This window comes from Astatotilapia calliptera, chromosome 5 (genome assembly GCF_900246225.1).
Source record: "Astatotilapia calliptera chromosome 5, fAstCal1.2, whole genome shotgun sequence".
NCBI lineage: Eukaryota > Metazoa > Chordata > Actinopteri > Cichliformes > Cichlidae > Astatotilapia > Astatotilapia calliptera.
The window spans coordinates 17439947-17458998 of NC_039306.1; the positions used below are offsets into that span (position 1 = coordinate 17439947).

General features: G+C 39.4%; 1 protein-coding gene across 3 annotated transcripts in view; it reads left to right on the top strand.

Annotated features, from left to right (window-relative positions):
- The first annotated feature begins 3562 nt into the window (after positions 1-3562).
- Positions 3563-19052, top strand: part of pax7a (paired box 7a) — a 43873-nt gene continuing 28383 nt past the window's right edge. For 2 of the 3 annotated variants that reach the window (XM_026167672.1, XM_026167675.1), the window contains exons 1-4: positions 3563-4126; positions 5314-5549; positions 6251-6395; positions 6814-6942. In XM_026167672.1, coding sequence (XP_026023457.1) covers positions 4039-4126; positions 5314-5549; positions 6251-6395; positions 6814-6942 — 598 coding nt within the window. In that variant the 5' untranslated portion in view covers positions 3563-4038. The remainder of the gene's footprint in view (positions 4127-5313; positions 5550-6250; positions 6396-6813; positions 6943-19052) is intronic. The other variant, XM_026167673.1, reaches the window with a different exon arrangement.

The following is a 19052-nucleotide window of genomic DNA, read 5'->3' on the forward strand; positions in this document are numbered from 1 at the left end:
ACCAGTCTCCTCCTTAGAAGGCATTTTATACTCTCTCTATCCTGATAAAATAATTCCCATAAGGAAGTGATTACACATTTGGATAACTCTGCTGTGAAAATGTTTCAAGTTAACAAGGCAGTAGTGGAAGTGTAGCTCTCTCAAAGCAGCACGCTGTTTCATTAAGACCCCACCCCCCCCCCCCCAGAGCCTTGAGCCTCGCAGTGGAAGTAAACCATGAATTGGAGACATGGTGGTAGTAAAAATATTCAATATTCATGCAATGAACAACTTCCTTTTTGTATGTTATGGGTTGCAGTTTATTTAACAAAGTGAGTTCATGTACTGAGTATTTGTGCAGATGTAAGGTTATTCAAAAAAAAGAAGAACAGAATGTATGGAAGCTTGTTTACGCCACTTAAAACATTTTTTTGTGAGGCATCAAAGGTTCGGGTTATTATTATCAATTTACCAGACTTCTGAAAACAATCATTCAGTACTGAGAAAATATTGTGAAATAGTATATTGCTAAGTAGAAATTGTGAGATAATAACCCAGATTTTATATTTATGAATGGCAACAAATGTTTTTTTTTAAATAGGTGGCTGATATTTTATTTATTTTACTTTATATATATTTTTATTAAAAGTTCAGATTACTTTTCTAAAACTTTGTTATGTTTTGTGTGTAAGATCTAAATCTATGAACCGTTACTTATTTAGTTTCCAAATTTTGAGTCTTGAGTTTCTTTTGTTCCTTATAAACAGACATGATTTAAAAAAAAAAAAGAAAGAAAGAAAAAAAAAGAATGAGCAGCAGATATTGAAAAAAACAAAAAATCATCTAAATCTAAATATATTCAGCACACCGTTTGCTGTGTTCACCACACTCACCTAATGGAAGATAAAAGAACTGTTAAAATCTAAATAACAATAATGTTTATATCGACTTTGTTCAGCTCAGGAGCAGATAAAGCCTAAATTGGCGATGCCTCTCATCAAAGGTGTTTTCTCTTTTGTGTGCCTCAATGTGAAACCTAAATGCCGTGTATTGAGAGAATACGTGTAGATAGGAGGGTGGGGGAGTCTTCACCTACAAGCAAAAAAGAAACTTTGGTAATTGCCATAACACAAATAATGAGAGGCTATGTAGGAAAGTGTTTGAAGAGTGGTCCCGATCAAGATAAGATTGGAGACGATATCGTGAGAGAGAGGAAGTGTTTTTCTGTCTGCTGCCGCTAAAAGGAAACTGAAGTGACAGAGTTACTTATATGAGCTGTGCTAAACCCTGCAGAAACAACCAGGCTAAATGAAGTTTAGGGTGTGACAAGGACAAGCATGAGTCAGACTCCACTTAATGCATAATGCATGCATGCATTAGGGCTACAAAATTGTTGTTTGGAGCAACATGACGCTCTCAGAAAATTGCTTTTGTCCCTTTTTTGCTCATAAATCATTTGTTAGAAGTAGTGAAGCGGCAGTCGCCCACTAGTGGACATGCTACCGCCATATTTATGGCAGCTGATAATAATTTTAAACTAATATGAAAATCACTATTAAAAATACTCAAAATCTTTACCACAGTGTGACAGAGTTTCTGTATCACCAGAGGTCAAATTAAATCAAAGCTGCCATAAACATATATATGTATATATATGTGTATATATAATAAATAAATATACATCAGCATCTTTCTTCAACACCTCTGATTCTGTTCATATGATTCACAGCTCTCCTTGTGCAATACAGAATTAAACCTGCTTCTTTCGCTTTTTTATTCACCTCTTAAGTTGTGTGTTATTTTGCAAGCTTGTTGTGTTCCTTTTGCACAAATAAACCTGGCAAGCTATCAATGCATAAGGCAGTGTAACTTTTAACTGGGTGAAAATTGTTACTGTGAGTCTGCAAATTGTGACATTAAAAAAATGTGAGGATATAACCCGGAGGGGAAAAAACACCTGTGTAGTTATATATATATATATATATATATATTAAACCCTGATCATCATCACACATAAATGCATGATAATGTAAATTTTTCTGCACTCTGCTACAGCTTTTCTTTTGGGTGTAATTATAAACAGTTGCATAGCAAATTATTATCAGGCTTGTAATAATTATCATAACAGAGGCTAGACTTGGTGGTGGTGAACCAATGATATTTGGAATGCGGGATTATTAGCTTTATTTGCGTGTCTGTGTGATTTCAGAAACACAGTGAAGCCTACCTGTTGTGGCTTCGGAGAGAGAAACTGAGAGGTGGAAATGTTTGTGAAAGAGCACGCTTTCCGTAACAGAAATGTGCTGTTGTTTGGATTTCACATGATTGATGCTTGACTTAATCCAGTGCTCTTTGCAGCTTCCCAGGAGGGTGAGGCGGTCTCTTTGTGCTTTTCTGTCCCATGTGAAGCAAACCAAAGCGGGAGAGTGAGGGTCATAGCTATTCGGCAGGATACCAGATCCCTTCCCACCGGCACATCTGCATGTGAAATCGCCATTTCACCCCTCCACACTCCCTAATTGTTGCTAAAATTATTTGTGAAATTGCCTTCCACCAGGAGTGTTTTCCACGGCAATTGTCACACAATTTTATATGCACGGTGGGCCCACAGAGTTGACACATGCACCTCTTCTTTCCTGCCATATGTGCTCTTTCTATTCCACTTTAATAGTCATAGCGCATTATTTTTTAAACAATTACCTTTTGAGCAATTACGCTTGTGCGTACTCCAGCGGGTCAAGTCAACCTGTTGTCGTCAATAGCGGGTCGATCCAAATGTTGTAATTACCACAAAGGCTATATAGGAGCGTTTTAGATGTTCATGTTGCGCACATTTACTTAATTGAAAGGTTAACAAGCCAAAAGCATCTCACACTCAAAACCTCGCTGAGCTGTAGCGCACTTTGTCCATTCAGAAAACACACCTTCAGTCCTTAACTCGGTTATTTTGGGCCCGACTTTTTTTTCTTTTTTAATTCAAACCAGCGCATTAATGGAAGAGTAACTTTTGCATATGGATACCACTATCGAACACATGATTTTAGTAAATTCATTTAGATATTTTTCCTGTCGTGATTTGCCATATTTTTTATTTGTAATATGTAATAATAGTCGATTGTTTACAGGTAAATATTATGATAACATGGTAAATATTTCAAAGGCTTGAATTTATTTTATTCACGTAACAATCGTAATTTTTCTGTGTGGGAAATTCTATCTTTGCCTTCCGTGTGTTTTAAAATGTATATATATTTTATATATGGAAAGAAAGAAAGAAAGAAAGAAAGAAAGAAAGAAAGAAAGAAAGAAAGAAAGAAAGAAAGAAAGAAAGTTGTAATTTAAAAAAATATTAATATTCCACAGGGTTAGACAGCTGGGTGTGATGAAGGCAGCCCCACACTTTGAAAAGATTGCTTTACAATAACATTTAGATATATTAACATTTTGAACTGGTTTGGGTGTACGGGCTCTTATGAGAGAGGCAGCAGTGGATTAAAAGTGGAATGTGTTGTTCTGATTGGTCGACCGGCTCCTGGCTAAACCCACTCTCTTTCATCCATAAAAGAAAGGGCAGTGAGCCTATGGGAGCGCTCGGCTGTCTCCTCCTACGCCATGCACGAAAGTTGGCCACTTAAACTACTTCCAACCAGCCAGCAGACATTACACTGAATCCAAACTACACCAAGGGAAAAAGAATAACACTGCATTTTATCTACCGCAGATACTTTGGGTGCAAATCATCCATTTTGCAAACTTTCCTTTGTAGAGATTTTTTAGATTTTATTTGATGCTTTCTTTATTCTCTCTCTCTCTCTCTTTGGCATATCTATCGCAGCAGAGGAAAGCATCACTTTTATTTTTTCCCCCGGTGGAAGAAGGGCTAGTCCAGTTTCTCCGCCTGGGATTGGGATTTGACAGCAGCAGAGCATCTTGTTTTCAGCATTTTTAATACATTCCGGGTTTTTTTTATCTTATTTTATTTTTTATTTTTTTGGCTTGGACTTTCTAAGAGTAGCAGTTTCGAGCAGACCCCGGTTTTGTGTTTGTCTGTGTAGCTACATGATGGCTACTTTACCAGGAACAGTGCCTCGGATGGTGCGCCCTGCGCCAGGCCAGAACTACCCCCGAACCGGCTTCCCCCTGGAAGGTAAGAAAAATGACCAAACGTGTAAAACATCTGAACTCGAGCTGATAAAGATCGTCGGCTGTTCGCTCTGTCAGCTTCCACCGTGGTAGTGACACAGAGCACAGTTTGTTATCGGCGGCATGCTGGGAAGAAAAAGATGGGTGGACAAATACGAGCCTCCAGTCAGTGCTGATGAAAGTTAACCCGAAGTCATGGTCAACGGTACTCCAGCCTCATGTTCCTGCGTTGAGTCACTCTGAAGTGTGTGTTTTGTATGACACTATATTTCTTCTATATTGAATCTATTTTCAAACGTATTATCTTTCTTGCTAATGTTGTTTATGGTGGATGAAATATTTGTTATAATGACAAATGCATCCGTTTTTCTTTTGTTTTATTTTTTCACTTCCATTAAAATAAAAAATATTCTAAATTTACTATTAAATGTAGAGTTTCTTTTTAATTTAAGCTACTTTATTGTATTTTTTTTTAGCATTTTTAGTGCTCTAACTTTTATGGCTGCACACACACGTACACACACAAACACACACACGCAAAGCAATCTAATTGGTAATTTATTTATTTATTTTAACTGCGATGCCCAGCACACTCAAGTCGTCTGAACATATGGCGGGGGAAAGGGAGGGAGGAAACAAAAAAGGAGATCATTTTGTATTTGCATGCATTTATGGAAACAGTTTTCCCCTTACAACCAGTTCGTGCTCAAGTGCTCTGGACTGAAATGTACAAAAACCACGTAGCTCGCAAGTTACTCGAGCTCCGGGATTTGTTCAAGTATCTGGCTGCTGGAAATGGCAATAATACACACAGCAAAGAGATGGCTCAAAGGATCACATCAATATTTGTACAGCATGACTAGGAATAATCAAGGTGAGAAGTGTCACCCTCTTTAGTGTCTCTTGAATGTGAAATTGGATCCTGAAGTGGCCTTGCAAGCATCCTGTCAGCCAGACTGAGGCTGGACGAATTTGGCACGATGCTTTCTTGAAAATGTATAATATGATAATGTGTGTAAACTACGTCCCATTAAAAGTCAGGAACATGACAAATATGCAGCTGTTTGACTATAGTAAAATTTTAGCCTGGTGTACTCTGAAGAGAGCAAAAGCTCCACAGGAAACGTGATGTGTAGTTTGTGTTGTTTGTGTTGTTTGTTGAGACTTTTATTGTTTATTGTTGTGGCGCAGTATCCACGCCTCTGGGCCAGGGTAGGGTGAACCAGCTTGGCGGAGTGTTCATCAACGGGAGGCCCCTGCCAAATCACATCCGACACAAGATAGTGGAGATGGCCCACCACGGCATCCGACCTTGCGTAATCTCGCGACAACTGCGAGTTTCTCACGGTTGTGTCTCCAAGATCCTCTGCCGGTACCAAGAGACCGGCTCGATCCGTCCCGGGGCCATAGGAGGCAGCAAGCCCAGGGTGAGTGGGGGTCCACGGTCCAGGAAATGGGTCACAGTAGCAAGAGGATGGGAGAGAGGGTGGGGAGGGGTGGGGAGGTGAAGTGGCAAAAAGCGCATGACACCTGAGTGAACTCAAACCTGATGTTTGTGTTGTTATTGTAGATGAAGTGCAATATTATAATAATAATTTTCTCAAGGTGGGTAACACACCTGCAACATTTTTATAGGGTTCATGAAGATCTAAAAGAAATACAAATATTAATTTTAAAATGACACAAAATAAAAGCTAAAAGAAAAAAATTGAGAAGCAAACATTTATTTTTTTATAATGATATAATTATATAATACTGATTAACCACAATATATTTGTGGTGTATTTCATACCTTTTTCTTTTCTTATATTTGGTTATTAGCTTTATAAAATTGTGAATAGGGTGACGTAAAAATGTCTCACTGATTAGCCAGTTTTCTGTTTCTTTGCCTGCATAAGCCTATATCCCGACTAAAAAATAATCCTACATTTTAAAATTATTAATAATATAATTTAGAGTTATTTAGCATAATTTAGAGTTTCGTTTTAGATTTCGTTCGTATTATCTTTTCGTTGATCTTTCGTGGACTAAAACAAAAATATCTTCACATCTCGGTTAAAACTGAAATTCCTTCTTTTCCCCTCGTTTGTCTTCCCCCTCTCCTTTTTACACCTTTTCAAACCTAAAGCAGGTGGCAACGCCTGACGTGGAGAAGCGGATCGAAGAGTACAAGAGAGAAAACCCGGGCATGTTCAGCTGGGAGATCCGGGATAAGCTGCTGAAGGACGGGGTGTGCGACAGAAGCACAGTTCCTTCAGGTGAGGCTTCATCTGGTAAGCTGCACTTTTTTTCCCTACTACCAGCGAACACTGCAGCATCACTTCTGAATGAACATCACTTTGAATCCCACGTTTTAAGCTTCAGTTACTGATAATAAAGGGCGCACCTTCAGCTGTTTGACCCAGAAAAAAACTCATCCCGTTGAAATGTGGCTTCAGTGCTCCATAGTAAATTCCCATCATTGTATTACAGTGTAATTTTACTTACCTTTAATACAGAAAAACACTTTTAAAATATTTTCCTAGCGCTTCTGCTGCTTCATGTAAAACTTTATTTTATTTTATTTTATTTTATTTTTTTTGCTGTGCTATTTTTGTGTGGTATAGCCTTCTAAAAATGTATGATAGGATTACTATGGTTCTTTTATGGGTTTTAGGGCTAATCACCCGTTTACCTTTTTGTTGCCATTAGTGAGCTCCATCAGCCGCGTTTTGAGGGCCCGATTTGGCAAAAAAGATGACGAGGATGACTGTGATAAGAAGGATGAAGATGGAGAAAAGAAAACAAAGCATAGCATCGATGGCATCCTCGGTGATAAATGTAAGTTAACAGCAGAAAATATATGGCCCTTTTGTATATGTCTGAAATAAGAAATTATTATTATTTATATTATTTAGAGTAAATTTCAACCTTGTAATCAGGAAGCAAGTGTTTTAAATAGACTTCCTACTTCACGTCCTCTTGGGAAATTGTCCCACACCCGAGCTGCAGCTAAACGGAGTGAATTTATTCCTGCTTTTAACTCCGAGCCAGCAGTTGTTCATTCACTCAATTATTTATGAGAGCCTTGGCAGAAGGTATTTAACTGCAGAAAATTAATTTGTGTAGCAAATTCCTCCTCATTCATTCACTCATTTAACGACCTCTAAACGACAGCTGACAGTTGACCCATTTCACAATCGATGTCAGTTCACCGACATTTCACCACTTGTCAGTTAAAGTGGAAATCAGTGTTCATATTATTATTTGCTCTGATGCTGCTAGGAGGGGAAATAAAGCGATGCAGGTATTTGCTGTCAGCGCCTTCCGTATTTATGAGGCACTTCGAAGGATTTTGGGTATATCCTGTTATATAGGATACGTTCGTTTTTGTAGCTTGTTTTATGTATATTAATTATGAAATTGTTAGACCATGGAATCATGGGGAAATTTCTTTTAATTTCAGGTATTTTTTTAACATGATCTTCTGATTTTATCATATTTTATTTTTTGCTATTATTTCTTTACGCTTGGCTATGAAAGCGGGAGAAATGCACAGTGTCTGAATCAAACGTCTGAAAGGGTTTAAATAGATTTTTTTTTATCACAAAAGAAAAAGAAAAAAAGGGACGGCCAAGAAGAATTTTTCAAACTTGAAGATGAACTTTACGAGCAAAAAAAGCCCTCCCCTCTATTGATGCGGTTTATAAAGTGAAGGGTCCGATGTACAAAAGCAAATCCTGGAAAGCAGGGCAGCGAAAAGGAGAGTATGGGTCCGTCCATTCTTATTCAAAAACCTGGTTTAAAAAAAGAGAGAGGGAGAGAGAGCGAAAACTTTGGACAAAGGGCAAGAAGAGACATAAAAGGAGATGAATTATTCAGTACGCCCCGCTGGTAGATAGTTTTGTAATTTTATATAATGGTCCGTTGGAGAAGAATCAAGTGATAGCGTGAAAACGGTCTCTTTTTCTTTCACACCACGCGCTAATGTTAGGGAAAAAAACAACCTTTTTCTTGCAAAAATGTCCAATGTTCATATAGATGAGCCGCAAAACGTGCAGTCTCAAAATGACCATAGTAATAATTTTTATTATCATTACAACGATAAAAAAAAAAAAAATGCGCACAACTGATGCACACGTTTTGCATTTTGAAGTTCTTACCTGCAAAATCCTCGCGTAATTATTGACTATTTACTTTTTTCTTTTTTCTTTTTTTTGATGGTGCACAATATAGACATAATTCTCCTGCTTCTATTTTTTCTCCTTACCGCTGCTCGTGTTTTAAATTGGGGTTGATTTACGTTGCTATAAAAAGAGACGCACCCTCTGCGTAATGCAGTTTAGACTACCAGCAACCGGATGGCATTTAATAATGTTAATACTTATTAGAGTAAGCACTGGAAACGATGGTTGCTGAATAGGTGGCTGTGTTCGTGCCGGGTGTAATAGCTCGCAGGCATGGTAAGAAATGTATTTATCCCCAATCAGCCCCTCACTCTCCGAGTTGAAGCACAGCCCTTATGTGGAGAGGGGTTTTAAAGCAGATTAAATAGAGCCTTTTATTTCTTTTCACTTTCATCTCAGAGCGGAGCTCACAGTGGCTCGCCCTGGGCACAAAATTCATGAGATTTTTTTTTTATTCGTTTACTTATCCAGATTTTAAGACTTTATTTATTTATCTATTTGTTTATTAGGTCTGCGCATTTGATTTTCTCAGAGGTTACATCACGGATTTATCCCAGCTTTAATCTAGCTTTATTAAACGTGTATTTAAAGTCCTAACCACATGACAATAATGTAGATTTTATTTGCTGCATGAAGACAGCTGTTTGTTTGTTTTCATAAGGTTGTAGTTGAAAATAAACCAATCAAACCTCAGCGCATAACCGCCGGAAAAGTCTCGCTTTTAGGGCCTTTTGTCGTTGATAACTGTTTGGAGTGGTGATCCTGGTCCATCCCACAATTTGTGCAGAAACAAATTTCCAGTCCAAGGTGCGCACTTCAGTTGTCACGCACGGCTATTAAAATCAGTCCCAGGGTTTTAATTGCGCGCAAGAAGGTGCTTAAAGACCGCTGTGCGCAAACGTGGGTATCGTTATGTTTTGCGCCACCCCGGTGAGAATCAGAAGGCGAATCAGCTGCCTGGCGTCAATCTGCCACACTGATGCATCCAAACTGACCGTTAGATGCGCTGCAGACACGCGATGGACATTTCAGCAAATCGCAGGATTACCTGAGGTCCTCGGTGTAATTAAACAGATGTCAGAAGGGATTATTTCAAGGCAGTGGGGAGGGAAAGTGACAGAGCAGAGGAGAGGTGTGAGGAAGCCAGACCAGCCCAAACAGCCAGGTGGGACTGGGAAAGAGGAGGCTCTAACTGTTACTATAGATCCATATTCAGTGAAATACAATTCGGAATCCAGTGAATGTAAGTCGCATACTGCATTCCTTCAAAAGTATGTGGATCGTATTGTCTCTTTTCCTTTTCAGCTTCAGTTATAAGTCGGCATGTTTCATTAATTACGACGGAAACATGTTTTCTTCAGGTTTACCCCTCAATGCCAGGTACCCTGCATGTGATCTGCTACAGAAACAAACAAACAACAAGGGGAAAAATAGTTTCTGCCTGCATGGTGATGAAAATGTGAAAAGCTGCCCTCTCTGCGCTTTCCACATCACAAACGCACGTGTGTGCGCGCGCGCACAGGGAAGCGCGCCCTCGTGCACGCACACCCAGTCTCTAAGTGTATGGTAATATAATGTAGCTATATTTCGGGTCTAAAGCCGTGCTGAATGAGAAGGACAGGGGAATGAAGCGAGAGACCACTTCAAACAAATCCATCTGGAACAGTGTGTGAGAGAGATTCAGTGAAAGTATGGGGAAGTTATTTAGCTATTAATAACGTTTTTTCCTCAGGCATTGAGAGTGACTCCATCTGCACTTTCTCGCAGCTATTTGGCTGGGTGGAAATTGAGGGAGACCCAAATGTTGGGGAGAGATAACATACCCATCATAGCCCAGACCCTGCGCTGTGCTTCACTGCATTAAACTCGGATTAACCTCCCCTGTCCCCGCAGCCACTCAAGCCACATTTCACTGGAATTTACATCGGTAGGCCTACATCTCTTATAAAGGGGGCAGGAGCTGAAAGACATGACATCGTCGATATTATTAGTAGTAGTAGTAGTAGTATCATCATCATCATCATTATTATTCTTATTATTTTTATTTTTATTTCCAGTACAAAAATAAAAGTAATGATATTTCAATTTCATTTTTCCATTTTTAGCTTAATAAAAGAAAAGGTAAGAAAGCAAATATCATAAAGAGTAATTATTTTGACAATAATTAACACACGCTGTATAAGTTTTATTTGGTAATTTTAACATTTCTTTAGAAAATATACATTGTGAATTGTTTTTAAGATGTCCGGACACCCGGACACCTCTGGGTTTTTTGTTGTTGTTGTTGTTGTTGTTTTGTTTGTTTTTTACACAAAAAGAAAATTTAAAAATACACATAAGTACCTTTCTAACCTTTCTTTCGAGACTGCAGTAGTCCAAATAGTGGTAGGTTAACAGGTTTCAGTGACTGTTTATAAACTATAATAATAATAATAATAATAATAATAATAATAATAATAATAATAATAATAATAATAATAATATCGACACCTTAGATAGATGAACGATGAGCACATTTAGCCCATAGCTTGGTCATGATGTAAATCCATTATTGTTAACGACGTCTCGCCGTCATTTTGTCATTAGTGTGACAAATTTCCATTTCGGTATCAGCAATGTGCTAAAATTGTAGATTTAGAAATTAAAATTAACAGCGTACAAAAAAAGAGAAACATTTCCGCATTTCCGTCACTATTTCAATGCACTCCCCACCCCTCCCTTCTTTAAAAAAAATCAGCCTTTTTTCCTTCAAAGATTATGGTGTAATTTGTTATTTAATGACATATCGCGAGACTTGATGACAAGCGCTACAAACACTGTTACAAATTGGTCTATTGGTTCCAGCGAGGTAACGTGAGCAAACCGTGCAACATAATAACAGCAAACTGCGCTGCGTATGAGCGGATATTTGAGCGCTGCATCATTTTTTTTAGGGGAGTTCAGTTTAAGCTTGTAGGCCTACCAAACCGGCGAGACATTTCGGTGTCAGGAGCTTTAAGTGTCCAAAGCATTAGGCTGCAAATAAGAAAAAAAAATCGAGTAGGCTTAAATTCATTCTCTGCTGACATTTGACTTTGATCACATGAGAAATATTCATGGAAGCACAAACACTAGCTCTGTCACCATTATCCAAGCTGACAGTGATACCTCTCAAGGCTGTCTATTAATTAAAGTGGCGCTTACCATGTGGGACGACTTCCTATCTGGGTACAAAAATGGTTTTTCCATCTCTTGTGGGGCTCTTGAAAAGGGGCAATCTTTCCTCTCCAGCTTCTTGTGGGAAATTTAAAAGTGTACAGAGGAAGACATGGGGATTTCTAGCTCATTTATAAAGACGAGTTTATAATCCTTTCCTGCTTAATAACTTAAAAGGATTCAATTTCTCCCCTCATTTATGGGGTTATGATCACACATTGTTAGGCGCAGATAGCAGCATTTCAAGGTTAACATTTCCTGCTCGAAAATATCAGAATATAAGCTGTAAGCCCATAGGTGCCCTTTGTTTAGCCCGCAATTTCCCCCGCAAATGCTGATAGGCCCATTTTAGATGTTGTTACTATTAATGTGATAACAACGAGGAAGCCGAGGAAGACCAATTCGATAAGATGCCTCTATGCCACAGAGCATTTTTTTAAATGATATGATATTTAATTATAGCATATAATTTCACCATCGAGAATTAAATTCAGTAGGCTTACGCTGACTCTGAGGATTGAATGTCTGGTTGGGGGTCTCGAGCCATACGAGACAAATTAAAGAGGAAGCGTTGCCCTCCAGGTATCCTGTCACAACAGTAGGGTGCTTCAGCGCGTCTCTCATTTCTGTCTGTGTTTTATTCCGCCAATTTTCACTATGGGGCTCCGAGAACCTGCGCAGTGCCCGCGGGGCTCTGGTCCAAAATAAATAGAGTCTCAATTTTTCATCATCTCTTTTTGCTCAAGTTTGCCTTCTTTCTCTTCCTCTCTCTTGTCCTCATTTCCTCCCCCCCCTCTCTCTGTCTCTCTACCACGTGCATCACACGGTCACGTCAACAGGTGGAGGTGTTTAAAAACTCCGAGGAAGAATTTCCATTCTTTCGTACAGCTCCGGGGTTTCTTTTTGATGCACTTGACTTCCTTTTTTGATTGTGGTTTAATAATTTTTCTTAGCTCGAACGGATGCAGGTTTAGAGCCGGTTTTAAACAACTGTTGTCGTTTTAAAATGTCAATTTGCCAGAACTTTATATAATAATAATGCAGGAGTGATGGATTTCATGACATTTGAGGCGCTTTAGGGTTACATTGTGGTATTTTCACGGAAGCAACTGCAAAAAGCGCACTTTTTAAAAATTACCCGTTTAGAATGTGACAAATTTCACCGACTTATTATTATTATTATTATTATTATTATTATTATTATTATTATTATTATTATTATTATTACTACATTGAAAGTATCGTTGCTGTCAGCAGCAGCCCGCCTGACATCGCCTCAAAAACATTTACATTTCCACTTTAGGGGCTTGACGTATTCTCCAAATTGCCAGCGCTTTGTTAGCATTAATGTTTAATTGGCTGGAAGAAGATGAATGAGGCTGACAGGAATCAGCTGTCCGCAGAGTCCCCTGTGAGTCTGACTCGGAAATCATAACCTGACCAGCTTTTCCTCCTCTGAAACCAGCTCGTTGAACTTGTCACATCTAATTAGGGTGTTAAAACGCACCGAGAGCATCGGTGGGAAACAGTAGGTGGTTGGTCCGGGGCAGCCAATAAGGCCTTTTTGGGTCAGATGGTGGGAGGGGGAGGAGGGGTGGGCAGCGTGGTTGGATGGGGATGTTGCTGAATTGGACCGCTGCGGGCTTTTATTTCTAAGCAGCACCCCCTTTTTTCCGCTATTACTTCAATTATGGCCATCCAGCGGGCTAAACAGGCCAGCGTGCATGGACTCTAGCCTTGTTTTAATTAGGTATGAAATTAATTAGAGCAGACATCTATTAAAGACTTTTAAGTTTGGCTAATTTTTTTTCGACAGAGTTTAAAGGTATAACAGTGGATTAATGGCTTACACCCAAAATTACATTTTATTGCATCCCATAATTTCTGTGCTGGCTGTCTAACAGGTGTCAGGCAAATTTAGAGATACTGAAAGTTAATTAATATTTTTTTGATGGAGTTATATGCGCTGTTTGTAGAAACACGGACGTGCATTTAAAGCTTAAAGCGGAGTTTCTCATTTAAAAAAAAAAAAAGTAGCACAATTTTTGCTCTTTCAAGAGCGCACACACATATACTCTTTACATATAACATTTTATCTTATTGTGTTGTTGGAGCTGACTGGAATGGAAAAATGCAATTGTCTTCCATCTCCATTCTAAGAGACTGCATTTTATTTCTTTTTTTTAAAAAAAATCTTTTTTTTCTTGTATTGGTTAAAAGCTCTGTGATGTCTGACAGCCTACTCTCACCATTGTTAAATGAACAGCCACTAGAAAAGGAAGAGAGAAAGAAGAGGGAGGAGAAAAGGCCCGTCTGTTATTTTCTGTCTTGAGACTTGCTGCATAGGCTATTCAGCCAAGTTGATGAACTCCTCCAAAAAGTTTATTAAGGGGGTGAAAACAATAAGAACTAAAGCCTTTGGGTGCCTGGGCAGACAGTTTATAAACTAGCTGCTATTGTGCCTCAAAGGCAGATGCATGAATACTTTTGAATAGGGGCCTTCAAACTGACACGATCAGGCTGGACAGCAGCAGTTTTAAAGGGAGACAGGGTGCTTCTGCTGCAGCTCAGATCTCTGCCTTTTTTTTGCATTAATGTACATCTGCAAAGGAAGGGAGGAGGAGGAGGAGCTGGGCACTGTCTGTCATAGCCAATGGTTTTCTCTGTGTCTTTGTATAATATGTGTGTGGGGGTTGTTGTTTTTTTAAGAACACACACACACACACACACACACACACACACACACACACACACACACACACACACATACATATATATATATATATATATATATATATATATATATATATATATATATGTATATATATATATATATATGGAAATACCTATTAACATATTCTTAGATTCCCTGAATCCAATTGCAATAGAAACAAAAGTATATTACAAAGCATATCATCTGTATTTATGTTCAAACAGTACGTTTTTTCTTTTAGTACTAATGCTGTATTTTTTGGGCAGAAAATGCATAAACTGAGACAATTTCAGACAAAAAGCTTCTGACCAACAATGCACCGCAAAAAAAGGGGCACAAAAACACAAGGCAGAAATCTGTTCAGTGCCTTAGCAGGCTGACGTGGATTCACCGTTGATATATATTTTTTTTGAATGGGGCACAGTGGTTACGCACACTCAAGAAGATACATTATTCCCTTCCTTTTCAGTAAACAATAGACTGTCACTCTTTATCCTTCTTCCCTCCTCTGTCCCTCCCTCCTCAGCTTTCTCTTTTAGCCCTCTTAGTCTCTGGCTCTGTGCCTCACAACATCAGAGGGAGTCCAGTGATTTGTGACCCCAGCAACCCACACTTAATCTCGCTAAAGAGGGGGAGCATCCAGTTTACAGCTTGGCGGGCCCCAAATAGACCAAGCCTGCTCTGGCAGGTGTCAACATTAGCAAACAATTGGTCCCCAGTCCCATGCCCCATACCCCAGTGCAACACTGAACCTAAACTATTTGGGGCTCTCTGAAAGGAGCCACATAATAGGGAATGTGGAGGGGAGGAGAGGAGGGGGAGGACAAGGGGGAGATTACACTCTCAGACAGCTATTAGCAGGGATGAGGCTTTTCTAAACAAACAAAAAAAAGAAGAAGAAGAAGATCAATACTGTGTTAGTTTACCAAGTGGAGTCATCTTTGTGGCTTTGGAGTATTTATTTTCTGCTCCATTGTTTTTCTCGACTTCTCAAACGTCTGTGGGCCATATTGGCAATCCAATTAAGTTTGGCAGGGGGTCCCTAGGAGGCCTATTTCTTCTCGCGGGCAGTTGTGTGTTTGCAGTGGGCAGCTCATTCAGAGATTTGGTGTTGTAATGAATCCTGAATGGTGAGTATTACCTTCCATAGTGGACAATGACTGGGCTGTCCAGAGGGGAAACAACACTCAGGGATGACAGAGCTGTGTTTAGCCCTGTGGGATTGCAGTCCCTCTACTTCATTAGACAGGAGTGTCTTTGCGAGGAGAGCAGAGGAAATGGGAAGGGAATGAGTTGACATGTGGACTGCTGCTAGTGTTGAGTGGGTATGTGTCCTGACAAGAAGGCCAATGTTTTTTTTATAAAGGCTATTTATTTATCTTTCAGTGCTGATTCGTAGCCATGCCACAAGGAGAGACAAGTGTTCTCAGCAGGGGAGATTCGTTTCAAAGGTTTTAATGGGAAAACCTATTGTATTTGTTATGGGAGAGAAATCTCATTTAATTGCTTTGAGATGTGCTGTTGGTGTCTTTCCACCTGGCCTCCAGAAGAAGAAAAAAAGAAAGAAAAAGAATAAAAACACTGGTTGGTGCAGTTGTTTTTTTCTACACATCGCTGGAGTAGCTGGTGTCATTTCAGTACCATAAACAAGGGTAGTGAACAGTAAAGTCACCGTGAGCGTTAATGGCATCTGGACATCACGCCACTTACAGGACAAAAAAAAGCTCCAAACGTCACAAACAAACACTGATGTTATTGTAAATTTCTCCTGCAGGTAAAAAAAAATGTGTTTTTGTTTTGTCTTGGCAGGGTGACTGCCAAAGGAGACAGATAGTTTATTGTCATTCCAGCTCTAGGCACTACATAATTAACCATGTAATTTCATAAATTGTAGTCAGCTTGCTTAATAAGTTATCTACCAGACAACATAAATGTTGTAACTGGCTCACAGATAATGTCGCTAAATGACAAAGGCCTTTGAAATCGTGGAAGTTTCACCGGTAATTGTGCATTATACTTACGCAGGAAATATCAGTCAGCAGATGAAATGCTTCGCTTAGAGTTTGAGCCATTTTAAAAACGAAACTGTTGCCGTTTCCTTTGTGTTAGCTTTTCAAGCCTGAGAAAGCCGTTTTCTGCGGCATTTTTACACGTGTTAGACACACACTACAATTATAGTGACATTTTTATAGCTTTACCTTTATTTTGCCCATTGTGTTTTAGAAATATTTATTATAAGGATTGAATATAATTTAAAAAGCTTAAAAAAAATCATGTTGTCGCAGCATTTGAATTTTATGTTAGGCCACTTTTCTGTGAGGAACCCAGAACAAAAAACTCTGTTGTCCGCTTGAATTTTCTGCCTGTCTGAAGTAGAAATTTTAAGATGAACGGTGCAATAATAAGCAGGACCTTTGGCAGAAATAGATCTTTGTCTGGGTGATTAAGCCATTGTCATTGTGCTAAACAATGAAGGATCGCAAACATGAGTGTTCAGTACATCAGGACATCTCGGACTTTATTATGTCCATGTAAAATTGTGCACTGGATGAGCAGGTCGGAGCCACATAATTTATTGAAAGAAATCTAGTTTCCTCCAATTCACCTTGCCAGCTAAGGTTGTCAAACTCTGACAGCTGGCACGGATCGGGGACAGTGTTTCGCATTATGGCCATCCACTGGTTACCATGGAGCTGCATTAGAAAAGACAAAAAGCATTTCTGGCTAATTTTATTACAATGCAGGAATAGCCCACATAATGTGCAACAGTAATTATGTTTAGCACAGTGCACCCGCGCTCTCCCTCAGTGATGAATGAGAAGCATTGACCATGGTCTGCTAGTTTAAAAATCGCCATTAGCCTATGCTACTTAGGGCCAGAACATTTCACATTTTATGCTCTTGATGTGCTTCGCCACTGAAATATTCATTTGTTTTAATTGTGCATGTTTTTTTCATAACCACAAAGACAATAAGCATGTTCCCTAAGTGTTGCAAATCAGAAATGTGTTTTTTTTTCCCTACTAAGTTAAACTGTGAAAGCAGTTGTCCAAACAGTGGGGTGGAGCTCCTGTCCTAGCCGTCAAAATAACAACTTCAAATGTTGTCCCCTATTTTCAACTAATGGGCTTATTTCTGCATCGTCAGTCATTCTCTCCTTGGGGAATATGTAGTCTCAGTATAAAAAGCTTTTCTACTGTGCACATTACAACCCCTCAATATGGCGGGCTCTCGGAAATTAATGCCAAGCACTGTAATGCTTTACTGTGGCCAGAGAATAAGCTCCCTACAGGAAATATTCATTAAGTTCTTGTATATAAAGGAGCTCTTTGGTAACGGTTTGTTTATTTGCAGCCTGCTAAATGTTAGTGGAGAACAGCACGACTGCCTTTTTAATAATATATTCTCCAAGGTTTTTGGATCAAACAGCTTTTTATTAGTTTTCACTCTAAAATAATATTTCAATTCTACATCAGCAGCCAGACAGGCATTATAAAGAAATGTAGATGTTCCTGTGGCAATTTAACAACTTTTTTTTTTTTTTTTGAAATATTCTTTGAGCTTTTGTTAAAGTTTCCATCTTCCTCTCTTTCACCAACTCTTCTTTCCTTCCTGATGTCCTCTGTGCCACACAAACTTTTCCGCAATATTTGCTCCCCATCCTTGTCCAGAAAATTAGGAAACTTCCCTTGGGCGCATAAAAATGTCCGCTGTGCATTCCTATACTGTGCCCAGTAATCTCTCTTTGGCTTTGTTGAGAAAATGATTTGTTCCTCCAGGAGACCTTGGCTCATAGCCCTGAGACGTAACTGTTTGATTTCGTGCGAAGTTTTTTTTTTTTTCTTTCGAGCTTTTTGCTGGGGGAACGGGGCTCTGGCTCTAGTGCCATTTGGCTGAGACCCCCATGGGCTCCTCTTTTTTTATGTTCTTGTGCTCTCGTTTAATTTCATTACTTTCGCTGTGACCTCAATTAGTAAAGACTTGAGATCAGGCGGTGACATTCTGCTCGACAGAAAATAAAATCTGGTGCAAAGCTCAGTTTTAGTGGGCTAGGGAGAGGTGGCAGGAGCCCGGGTTCACATTTTGTCTGCTTAAAGTCTTTAAGGGTCCACGTGGCTCTGTAAACTGACTTTGTTCCTTAAAAGTGACACAGGAGGAAAAATAATGAAAATTTTGAAAATAAGCAAATGCATTTGGATGTGTGAATAAGGAAAACTTACTACTCACAGTGTTTAAAGCACATTTTCCCCAAATAATTACCCATTAAAAGGGTTACTAAAGAAGAAATTATCTGTTATAAGACTTTCCTGTTGTGGAAACAGAATGTCTTAAAGTCATAAGCAAACATTTATATTGTAGCTAATATCCAAGTTTTAGTCAGCAGTATATTAAAGAAAAAGAATCCCACCCTTCAAGCCCTTCACGCTTTCACACTCAGGCAGCGCAGAGGCATGGGGAGTCAATATGTCAGCGTTTATGGATGCCCTGCAGAGCTGCACAAGGCTGTCAGGCCCCTATTCATGCTCTAATGGCCCCCTGAGGAGCTCGTCTCTCCGGGCTGAAAAGGCCGTGAGGCCCAGTGGACGCCCTGTTGTTGAAGGTGAGCATGCGCTCTCATGGACGCGCTGCGCCTTCATCCATATGACAAGAGCCATAAAAGAGCAGCGCTCTCGCTGCTTCTCCCTCTCTGTCTCCTCTGCTTTCTCTTTTGCCCCCCCCCCCCCCCCCCCCCCCCCTCTGCCCACCTCTAAAAGAGAGAAGGGGGCTAATTGTTTGTTGTGGGAGCCAAAGATTATAGAGCCTCCATCTTTCTTCCTCCTTTGCCTTTTTCTCCTCTTCTTTTTTTCAAGCGCCTC